The 11,453-nt window shown below is 44.3% G+C and overlaps 1 protein-coding gene across 1 annotated transcript; it reads right to left on the reverse strand.

The window, feature by feature from the left end:
• Window positions 1–4,588: 4,588 nt before the first annotated feature.
• cited4a (Cbp/p300-interacting transactivator, with Glu/Asp-rich carboxy-terminal domain, 4a) lies at window positions 4,589–10,197 on the reverse strand. Its single transcript, XM_010873441.5, has 2 exons — window positions 9,945–10,197; window positions 4,589–8,442 (listed from the first exon to the last, which is right to left on the reverse strand). Exon 2 carries the CDS (start codon window positions 8,427–8,429, stop codon window positions 7,632–7,634), a length of 798 nt encoding a protein of 265 aa, XP_010871743.4. The 5' UTR covers window positions 8,430–8,442; window positions 9,945–10,197; the 3' UTR covers window positions 4,589–7,631.
• Between the last annotated feature and the right edge of the window lie 1,256 nt (window positions 10,198–11,453).

Here is an 11,453-nt window from a genome sequence, read left to right on the forward strand (position 1 = left end):
GAGAGAGGCCCATTGACGCATTTAGGAGCTGTAGCAAGGTGCTGGTGACGTCCAGACAACCATGCAGAAATTACAGAGATTGGAGCGATAGCTTCAGTCCAAACACTGGTGCCTGGTGAACCGTGATGAGTCCTGGTTAAAAAAAGAAAAGACAGAAAGAAAGAGAGGGGGAAGAGGGTTGAGAGAGAGCAAGAGAAAAAAGAGAGGGCTGCTCAGTTCAGGTTTTCGGTAAAAGAGTAGCATAGGGTTTAATTCATCTGCACCTTGTAGCTTTGCTAGGGAAGGTTAGGTACCTTTAAATGTTAGTGTAGAAACATAATGTAGCACAAACACATTACTATCATTAAGCCAAAGTCTTTCTATACAAGAAACCTCTAGGATATCCTATAAAGACATGTATAAGCTATTTATGTGTGAAAATGCGTCTGTTTGGTGCCGCCTGCCTGCGAGAGCTCACCAGAAAACCGGCCAGATAGTTACCTTCACTTGGACCTTTTCTAATCGTTGCGCTAATTAAACAGGTGTGTGATGAGTCATCACAGAGGGAGACGGAGAGGCAGAGTCGACAGTAAACAGCAAGCAGCGTCGTTTATTTGACAGGACAGCAGAAACAGCGAGCAGGGAGGAAGGAGTCTCTGTGTGGACGAGGGAGTAGGCTGGGAGCCGAGAGGGCGGTGGGAGCCACAAGTCAACAGTCAACATGGTTGTTTGTTACTTAGGTAGAAACCCGAGAGATGACACCGTTGTCTCTCTCCCCATGTGGCGTCTGTCAGCATACAAGCAGTGCAACTGAGGACATCTCCATTTTGAACTTTTTCCACCTCTACTACTTTCGGTTGGAAGTTGGTATACAAACTCAAGCCACGAGTTTGTTTACCAAAAATACACCACCTGCAGTTTAATATAATGCATGTGTGTGCTTGCATTTGTCCTATTTCTCACAGGTGTAAATTGGAAATGCTTCTTTTCCCATATCACACTCTACGTGTTGTATCCTGGAGATGGGGTCACAGCCAAGGAACTGGTATATTTTTTTATGACACAAGAGCATTTCGGATCAGCTGCGCAGCACAACAGATGTTTTCCCTTGTCGGTTGGAGATTTAGATGCATCAACCTTGCAGTCAGTGGCCTAACATACTTCGCTGCTAGGCAATCTGCAGATCCCCTTGATGATCTTGATCTGAACGATTATGTGATCCTTCGTTAACCCACAGGTAGTCCTACCCAAATGTCTGAATCAAAATGTCCTTAAGTGCACTGAATTTGTCCACAGGAGTACGCATTGCATACCCAGAGCTGATACTGACAAACATATGTGAGAAAGAGAAAGGAGGGTGTGGCATTTCTGAGTCAAACTGCCAACAGCCTATTTTCAGAGGAAACCCAGACATGAGCAAATGGCTGAGAATTATTGCAACAGTGAATCTTCCTACCTAGAATGCCATCCCTGGCCTGAGGGTAAATGAGTAGCTTTCTACATTGCTTTGTTCAATAAAACTATCTAGAGTCCAGGGAAAGGAGGCGTGGTTGCCCAGGGGGAGTAAATATGGAATGCCTTGGATTGACAGAGACAGGCTTCAGGTACTTTATTCCAGACTTTTTTTGTTTAACCATTATTTAACCAGGTAAGTTTGTTGGGAAGCAATTTACGTGAGCACTGTCCCCCCCCCCCATTCATAAACATCACCACTTTGAACTCTGAAGCCCCACTGCCAGCCTGTAACCCCCATTTGTGTGGTCTTTGTAAACAAATATTTTATGTTTTTATGTTTATAGTCTTGTAAAAATGTTTATCTCTTTAGGCTGCTGATACACTCAAATACCCCTCTAGGGATGAATACAGTTCTATCAAACTATCATTGTAGTTTATCATGATGATCTGACCAAAGGCACGGAATGAGTTGAATGACTGGTATACTAAATGGGTTTCAAATGAGCAAGTGACAAATACTAATATCTCAACACAGGAAGTAAAATGTAACTTAATTCTACCAGCAACGGTTTAGTTAGCGAATCTGCCCATACTAAATAACAAAAGGGTGTTACACATTACTGACAGGAAACTGTTACCAGTAAGCACTAACCCAAACACACCCATTTTACAGTATTCTAAGTCAGTGTTTCCCAATCCTGGTCCTCTGGACCCAAAGTTGTTGTTGTTGTTTTTGCCCAAGCACTCACACACCTGAGTCAAATGTTACCCTGCCACTTACACACTTGATTGACGTAATCAACCTATCATCAGGTCTTTCATTTGGATCAGGTGTGTGAGTGTTTGGGCAAAAACCAAAACGTACACCCCTTTGCAAAAACTTGCACCCCTTTGGGTCCCGAGGACCCGGAGTGGGAAACACTGTTCTAAGCACAACACCACTGTGGGTACACTACAGGGTTTCTACCCAACCACCCGGGGACTTTGAAAAATGCACATGTCTTGATATTCTATTAAGTTTAACATGACAATATTTTTAGGTAGATTACTTCAAAATAATAATAATTTTAAAAAACTCAGCTGTAAGTGGCATTCTTGGTGACCTGCCTATTGTGGCCCCGAAATTAAGATTGTCACTGAACAAAGAAAGTTATGCCAATTTGTTCTGCAGAGTTACTCAAGGGAGGACAAAGAGGAATCCCTGTTTTCTCCTCTCCTTCCAGTTGTTTCAAACACTCCCCATCCCATGGCTACAACCCTTCTAATCTGGTGTTCCTTGCCCGCAAAACCCATACGGAATTGGTGTTTGTGGCAGCATTTGGAACTGTGCAAATGGTTGTATCTTTGTCCACTTTTGAATTGCATGCTGTCAATTTCACTTGTCCATTCAAGCAATATATTGCTTTAATCTATCATCAAGATGGCCACTCCTCAGGAAAGCAACATGTCTGATGGCAAACATTTTACTCATGACCCAGTCTGTCTCTGAACTAACGTTTTGGATCGTCTAACCAGTCAAGCTTCAGGACGGCTCACTCAGCTGAGACAGCTGTCATCTGTGTTATATAGGCTCTTTGCATTGCCCAAACTCACTGTCTCTCCCAGTTCTCATTTTCCTAGATCCAGAGGCAGCTGTCATCTGTGTTATATAGGCTCCTTGCATTGCCCAAGCTCACTGTCTCTCCAAGTTCTCATTTTCCTAGATCCAGCTTCCTTTCGACATTGACTATCATATCACTCAGATTGCTCTGCCCCCTTTCCCCTTCCCGACACACAGACAGCAATACACATTTCTGAACACTTGGCTTACAACACTGTTTGGATTTTGGCTTACCTCCTCAGCTCAACCTTGACGAGACAGAGCTGCTCTTCCTCTGTGAGAATGCCTGTCTAACATGATCATATAGGGATCATGTTAGACATTCTCCGCAAACATCAAGGTGGTGAATCGCTCCTACAGGTTCATTCTCTTGACATTCTTCGAGTACAACCTTCCTTCCCACAGGAAGCTGCGCAGGTAATAATCCAGGCCCTTGTTATCACACGCCTGTGCGACTGCGGCTCGCTGTTTGAAGTCCCAGCTTGTGTCATCGAACCCCAGGAACTTATCCAAAGCGTGGTCCCACGTCATCCTGCTCCTCCAAACACTCCACTGGCTTTCAAATCAACATTACATCATCTGCAAGTTAACTAAGCTTGCCTACAGAGTAGCAAGGGGAACTGCTCCCTTCTGCCTATTTCTCAGAAATCGTCTGAAGCCCTACCTGTTCATCAAAAATAACTTCACATTCTACTGTATAATACAATGTCCTGTAGTAAGCACTACACGATGGACAGATGGATCATAGTGTGTGGTATAGTATTCCACACTTTACCACAGGATTCTACAGAATTCTTGAGTGCTACTATTTCCAGAGTTTTGTATCTGGGAAACCAGATGTTTTACATTCAAAATGTTAAAATGTATTAAGAAAGATAAGCGACTACAATCAGGTAACAGTCTCCTGAAAAGAACATACAATAAATGACAAAAATGTAAATATATGGTGTTATAACATAATTTATAATGTTAGCACAATCCTCAGTACAGCTACACAAATACCTTCTATAGTGGCAATAGGCTTCACTACTAGACCAAGTGAACAAAGTAGTTACACAATACGATTCTATAGGTCAAGTGTTGGTCTTGGTTATGATGGGATTAACATATCGTCTGCCCGTCTCGTCTGGGCTGGATTATCGGCTTGGCCACACCTGTACACGTATAGTCTCATCATTCAGTTTTGTACGAGTCTTAACATGTATTGTTGCTTTATTGGTGCTAGACATACAGTAAACTATAACTACCTGTCAAACCTGCTCATTATAACACTGTCACCTGACAATTGTTTACCATCCATAGCCATTGAGTTAGCTATACAGACCAAACTCAACAACGTCTCACTGTACCACAGCACAGGGTTTGTCAGTCTCACTGAATGTCATTGTCAGAAGTGGGTTACATCCAACAGTACAGGACCTGATCTGCACATGTTCAAAAACACGCCACACTGACCAGTTCTTTAAATAAATATTTTATTGTTGTTGAAAATAAATACATTTTCTTAAAATAGAATCAATAACATTAAAAAAGCATTTGGGGTTGGGGGGGGGGGGGGGTTTACCCCCAAATAAAGTGGTATAATTTGGAACAAAGATTTTACAATACAATCTCAAACATGTATCCATCATCTTAAGACTTCAGTTCCCACAATGCATTCGATTCTGCTGTACATTCTCAGCGGATGTGTGGAAAAGTAATGATATCACCTTTTCATAAATGTTCACATGCAGTCTACTAGGTCATAAAGCTTCAGGCCTGTCATATACCCAGTCCTGTGGTATAATGTGACTGTTTTTTAGCCTGGTTTAACCGGACTAAATGTTGACTTAATGGTTAGCCCAGCATTCCATCAGGTTTTACCAGGCTACATATTTATATCAACACTCCTGTCATTTACACATCTCTTGTCATTTACACAAAACATCAGCCATTCATAACAATTACATCTGACAATGTTTTCTGAAAAGTACCTTAATTATGTCAACTTTACCTCTATTCTACAGTACAAAGATACCATACACAAGAAGGCTGCAATTATTGATAGCTGTAATCAAAATGACTTTGCGAGGCTACTATCTCACTAAGGCTTAAAAGAAAAACATTTTCTTTTTTTTTTCTTTTGATTGTTTTAGATTACTGTTTTTAATTTGGGGTTGTGAACCTGCCCTAAATTGTCTGGGCCCAGATCTAAGACCAGGCAAGACCTAAATACCCTGGTAAATGGAAATTTCCCAGTACGGTTGGCGTTTGGTGTTTTCCCAGATGAGTGTACTTTCTGTCGTCCAACGTTTGTTTGTGCTCAGACCTCAGCAACGCGGCCATTTTCCAGATAAAGAGGGGGTTATAATTTGCTTATAAACCATACAGCACTATTTGCACCTTCATTCACTGAACAATAGCGAAATAGAGCAATATTCTGTTGGATTCCAGGCTAAAAAAAAGAGCAGGGAAACTATGGCACACCTGTAGTATTAGAACAGATGAACACAACTCAGGTCCTCCAGCAGTGCCCACCCCGACCAGTTGTCACTGCCCCTGACTTTTCCCCAAATAGTTCAACAACCTAACAGGAACAGGACAGGAAGTCCTCGTCCATGCCATTGGACCAGAGCGGAGCAGTAACCTTGCCAAAACCTTATTATGCACGAGGAGGGGAGGACGCACTTGACATCCTCAAAAAAAGAACATTTTTAATTAGCATGGGTTTGTCCAAAATACCACCCAGTCCCATTATAGTGTGCACTGCTTTCAAGTGATACGTTTTCTAATTACCAAGTCATTGAATGTGACGTTGAATGACCTCAATTAAGACAAGTGTGTATGAACGGGTAATTTAAATCTAATCAGAAGAAAGCCGATTAAGAAAATCTAAGTAACAGAAACCAACCTCTGAGTATACGCATGCATGCGTGTTGCTTTTCGCTGTTGGTTTTGGCCCTTTGGTAATAAAATTAAAAAAAACACAGGTAAACGCAGCTTTAAACAATGATTAAACCAAAACCAAGCAATGCTGGAGTAGCGCCTGGCTTCATGCTGCTTCCACAGGCTGGACTAATGAACATTTTCCACAGTTAAGGGCAGTTGAAGCGGCCTCCACTGGCTTGCCTTCGTACTTAGTCGGCACATTGACCCTCACAGAGTAACTAGTAGGCTGCACACGCAAACCTTTCAAGGTGGGGCAAAACTTAAATTTGAATGATCAGTCTCCAACACATGTCAATGCATGATCAGGTGAAAACAATGGATAGAGCGGTTTTATAGCGTACTCCCCACAATCCAAAGTAAACTCCAGGAATAACAGAATTACCTGCGATTTACTGCAGAGGATCCCCCTGCCTAGCCTTCTGCTCCATAGCCACAGACATGTACAATAAATAGGCCCCTGGTTTGTTGTGTGTTCAGTGTTTTCCTTCACCCTAAGGCCTAGCAGTAGAGACTGAGTCACTGAGACTCTACTGAAAAAGAGCATTCATGCTGTTTGACCGTAGAAGCGGCTCCTCTGAGTTCCGAGCAGTATAATAAGACAGCCCTGGCGTGTTCGCAGTTCTCTGACTGTAAGGATGCTTCTGGGTTGTGTCATAGTACTTTACCAGTGATTTGATCAGATTTAATTCAGTAACAGGTAATACAGAATCTGCTGATGTGATATATTCAAGGAAATGTACATTTTAATGATAAATAGAATGTTCCTCTGACGATGTTAAGAAGAGCAACCAGATTGGCAGGGCAAACTGTCACCTTCAAACCAGAGACTGACAAATCCGCACCACTCAACCAAACCTTGCCAGACTGGCCCCTCTTTCTCAGGTTCTTAATAAATGAAATATTATGGTAATGAGAAAGGAATCTTCCCCGACTGCTTTGAAGAACCAGCCTTCAACCTACACACAATATAGTTATGCTTTTTTTTAACCCCCTCCCTCCCAACTGCCTAATTTATAATCAGATTTACAACTTTTTAACAACTGAATTTGTCAAATATCTGCTAGCTACTTGGTGGGTGAATTCCATAAATAAATACATTTCTAAACAACATAGATAGAATCTAGTGCAAGGCAAGACAGTGTCTTTCTTTGTGACATCCCAGCTTGCCTGTCGCGTCTTCCCGTCTTGCTGAAGGAGTCTAAAATCATCCCAGCGACCTCAGCACACGCGGACACAAGACAGGGGTGCTAGCACAAAGGCAGCACAGTTTGGACAGAGACCACTGGGTCAGAGAGACTGCCACCCCATGGCCAGGCTGAAAGATCTCGTCTCTGGCCGACACTGATGCTGGCCAGTCGAATTCCGAGGAAGGGTTGGTTCTCTCCACACCGTCTGTCCTTGCAATTCATCTTAAATGCACAGGTAGGCCTATTATTTACAGGTAGGTCAGCATGTTCAGTAGGCCCACCATACAGGATCACATACAGACAGACGGCCTACACTCACATAGAGGCGGCGAACAGTGTGGTTGGCCTCGTCTGGGTCGCATGTGACCTGTTCAGTCTGCGGCAGTCTTAGTCTAGCCAGTCAATCCTTCTCTGTGCACCCGCCACCAGACGGTGATTACTGTGTCTTCTTCGTCTGGCTCTAACAGTCTGCTCGGTTCCCTTCAGCAGCTCACGGTGCTTGGCTGCTGTTTCATAGACACAAAGTCAGGGATGAAGTCAAACTCGTTCTGACCCAGGAAGAGTTCTGGCAGCTCCTGAACCCGATCCAGGCCCAGCTCTAGCACCAGCGCCGTCAGAACCTCCTCGTCTATCAGGTCTATGTCCATGTTCTGCCCCAGTACCATGCCCGGTCCACCCTGACCCATGTGCTGCATGCTGGCCAGCTGACCTGGCCCAACTCTGTACTGGGCCCCGTTAGCCAGATGATGTCCCTGGCCGGGCCCCAGCGGATGTCCGTGGTACTGGGTGTTGAGTTTCTGGAGGTGCATAGAGGCCATGAGCTGCTGGGAGGTTAGCCCGCTGGGGTGATACTGTTGCTGGGGGTGTTGAGGCTGGGGGTGTTGGGCCTGGGGGTGTTGGGCCTGGGGGTGTTGGGCCTGGGGGTGTTGCTGCATGTGATGGAGCTGCTGCTGTTGATGCTGCTGCTGCTGCTGCTGCTGCTGTTGTTGGCTGTACATCATCTGATTCATCTGGTGGTGGTGTCCTCCCATCTGGGCGCCGTTCACCTGGCCGTTCATCCCAGTCGGCCCCACCATGCCCGGGCCGGGCCTCTGCCTCATGGCAGCCTCCATGGAGGTCTGCGCCGCCCGGCCATAGTGCATGACCTGGCCGGGCAGGGTGCGGAGGCCCTGCTGGGGCACGGCGTGCTGCGGGGGGACACCCATACCCCCCATCCTGTAGCCGTGGAGGCCGCCGGCAGAGGGGCCGTGGGACATGGGCATCATCATGTGGTCGGCCATGGCTTCTCTCACCCTGCGGGAGGAAGGAAAGTGTTTTTGTTAGTTATGATGTCCCCAAGGAAGGCACAGAGCACATATGGAGACCTTTATTGTCACCATATGGAGGATGGGGGGGGGAGCATGTTGATGTCTCCAGTCTTTTTTTTGTTCGGGTAAAAAGCAGTGGCGGTTGTTTTGGAATGGATGGAATGATCTGGGTTTGAGGAAAGGTTTGGGAGACACTGAAAACTGTAAATCAGATTATCTAGCTGCCAGAGAACATAATTTCTGAGCCTATACCAAGACATCTGAGAGAGATGGACTATGAGTGATTCAAACAACGACTCAGTACTCAGATAACGTTTAGGGGCCAATTACGCTTTCGTTTGGTTTAACCGTTAAGACAATGGCAACTGCATGCATAAACTACTACTCTGCATCTGCTGCCACTATGCAGCCGACTACTGTATATTGCGCGGTGAGAGCCATACCTTCGTCGTTTAAGGGGCGCAGAGGAGCGCTTGCCGAATTTTAATCGATATCTACCAGGTAATAAATACGGTAGTGCATGCACTATGACAGTGAGAGCAAACACGCGAAACATTTCGTTACGCTCAATCATTGACAAATGGACACGTTGGTGATTTAGGTTTTTGATTTAGTGAATAATAGCTGTTAAGTTCCCCCAAAATGTAAGTATCATTCATTCTTATATAACGGAATAGGTATTTGTGTATCTCTGTAACTGTTAAAATGCCACATTGAAATCACGCAAGGTTAAAAAATAATAAAATGTTATGGAGTGCGTGTCTATCACTGCATGGACCCAATATGATCATGGACATACCTCAGAGTGTGTCTCTGTCTCTTCACTGTCTACGTGAAAACAAAGAATTTCGTGTTTCTTTCTTCTCTTTTCCTCAAAGATGAACTCCAGTGGCCCTGCGCTTATGTTTCCGTTTTAAACTCCTTGTGCATTAGCCAGTCTATAAAAAACATAGGATTCGATGCAAGCCTAGTTTCCAAAACCGTCACAATTTCGAAAGAAAATGTGGATTGGCATTGTCATCTGGATTGACATTATCATCTGCGAAACACAATCCATAAAACTGCGTTTGTGCTATACGCGTAAAGGTTTATACAGCTATTAACATTCATTCAATCAAATCCCACATTTTGTCAACCGTATTTTACTTGTTGTAGAAATATTACACATCTACATTATGTTAATTTTACCCGTGTAGTCTAGAGATGTACACAGTGTAATATTTAATTGAACGGTAAATACTTTGAATTCCACAACAAAAAGGCTAAATCCTGTTAAAATCAACAATTGTTTTCACTGTCGACGGTTTAATCGTATAGTTACTCATTATACAGCATTACTATGCAATATCTGCACAATCCGTATTGAAAAAAACGCTAATGAAAAACGAAATAAATCGAACAATGGCTCTCCTACCCTGAGCAATAGGACACTGTCTCCCTCTCTCCCTCTTTCTGCAATGCACGGCCACTTCAGAAGACAACACTTACCAGCAAAATGTCCTTGTACTGGAGTTATTTTTGGTTTAATTCTGCTACTGAATCTCCGTCCTAAATTTCAAAGGCGATTCTCCAAATGTATTCCAGCGAATTGAAACAGTCGGTGCTCTCTATTGTGGCGAGCGAGATGAGCTTCCAGTCCTTGTTGCCGTCACTGGAGTTACTTTTCTGGGTCAGCTCCAGGATTATATACATGTATAAACCAACCAGCGGAGATAGAGTGAAGAGAGGTGGAGCCACCGTCGTCTCCGTATCCTTTGTTCTCATTGGCTCGCCTTGTAATCACTGTGCAAAGAACATGCAGAGGGCTACCCCTAGTACAGACTTTGCGCACCACACCATACACAATTCATTAACTGATACTGAAATCTTTTGAATTAACATGTACTTGTTGTGGCCGCACATTCTTTTGTTGTTGCGAAGGCTACTATGGGCCTGTAAAGGACAGCATGTCAACAACGATCAGAGTGTATTGTACTAAACTCCCGTGGTTATGATACAGTAACAGGTATGCCAATGATTAGACTTTCCATACTACCTTTATCCACAAACAGCCTACACTATATGGTATTCATGGTTTACAACATTACCCATATGGAAAAGCATTGTGGTTGATGTCGGCCCACAGAACAGTATTAGAATGCAATATTAAATTTAGATCCGGCTATGGTAGGTTCTTGTGCGTGCTATGCAAATGTGTTGTTCCAGAGATAAACAGCCTGGTGATACATATGCATGTGAACAGCAGCCTCCCCAGAGAGAGCCTTCTAGCATGAAGCATGTGCTAACGACATGACAACACGTTCAGTTCAGTGCACCATGGCTGAACAGAAACCGGAATCACAGAAGAAGACTGAAGGCACACCACAGAAGAAGACTGAATGCACACCACAGAAGAAGACTGAATGCACACCACAGAAGAAGACCGAACGCACACCACAGAAGAAGACTGAACGCACACCACAGAAGAGAAGGGGTCCGTTCCGACCTGCGAGCACAATGACTGACAGAGGGTTCATTCTCTCCTTCCCCCTTTCTCTCTTTCTTACTCCCTCTCACTTCCTATGTTCACACAGCCAATACAGTTTGTCCCCTCATTTCAGCTCCCTCACTCCTCTGGTATCCTGCTGGAGAGACTGGAGAGACCACGGAGTCAGGATCTCTCTGCTGGAGCCTGGCATCCAGTACTGTTGACACACACAGATACACACTCACACACCCTTTTGTGCTGAGGAATGTGTCCTATTCTTGGGCCCCAGAGTCGGCCAGACTCCCAGCCTCTCTGTCTATTCAGCAGCTAGGCCATTGTGCTCTGTTCTGTCCCAGGGCTGAGGAAAAGACACCGAGGAGGTGGTCTACTAATCTAATCTGTCTGTATGGATGCACCATAACTAGCCCAGTAGATTCAAAAGTAGTGTCCTCTTCTAAACTGATTTGTCCATGGCCAGATCTGAAGGGTCGGCAAGGTCTAGCACAAACACCTAGTCTCTGACAGCATTA

Source organism: Esox lucius, chromosome 10, assembly GCF_011004845.1.
Source record: "Esox lucius isolate fEsoLuc1 chromosome 10, fEsoLuc1.pri, whole genome shotgun sequence".
Lineage (NCBI taxonomy): Eukaryota > Metazoa > Chordata > Actinopteri > Esociformes > Esocidae > Esox > Esox lucius.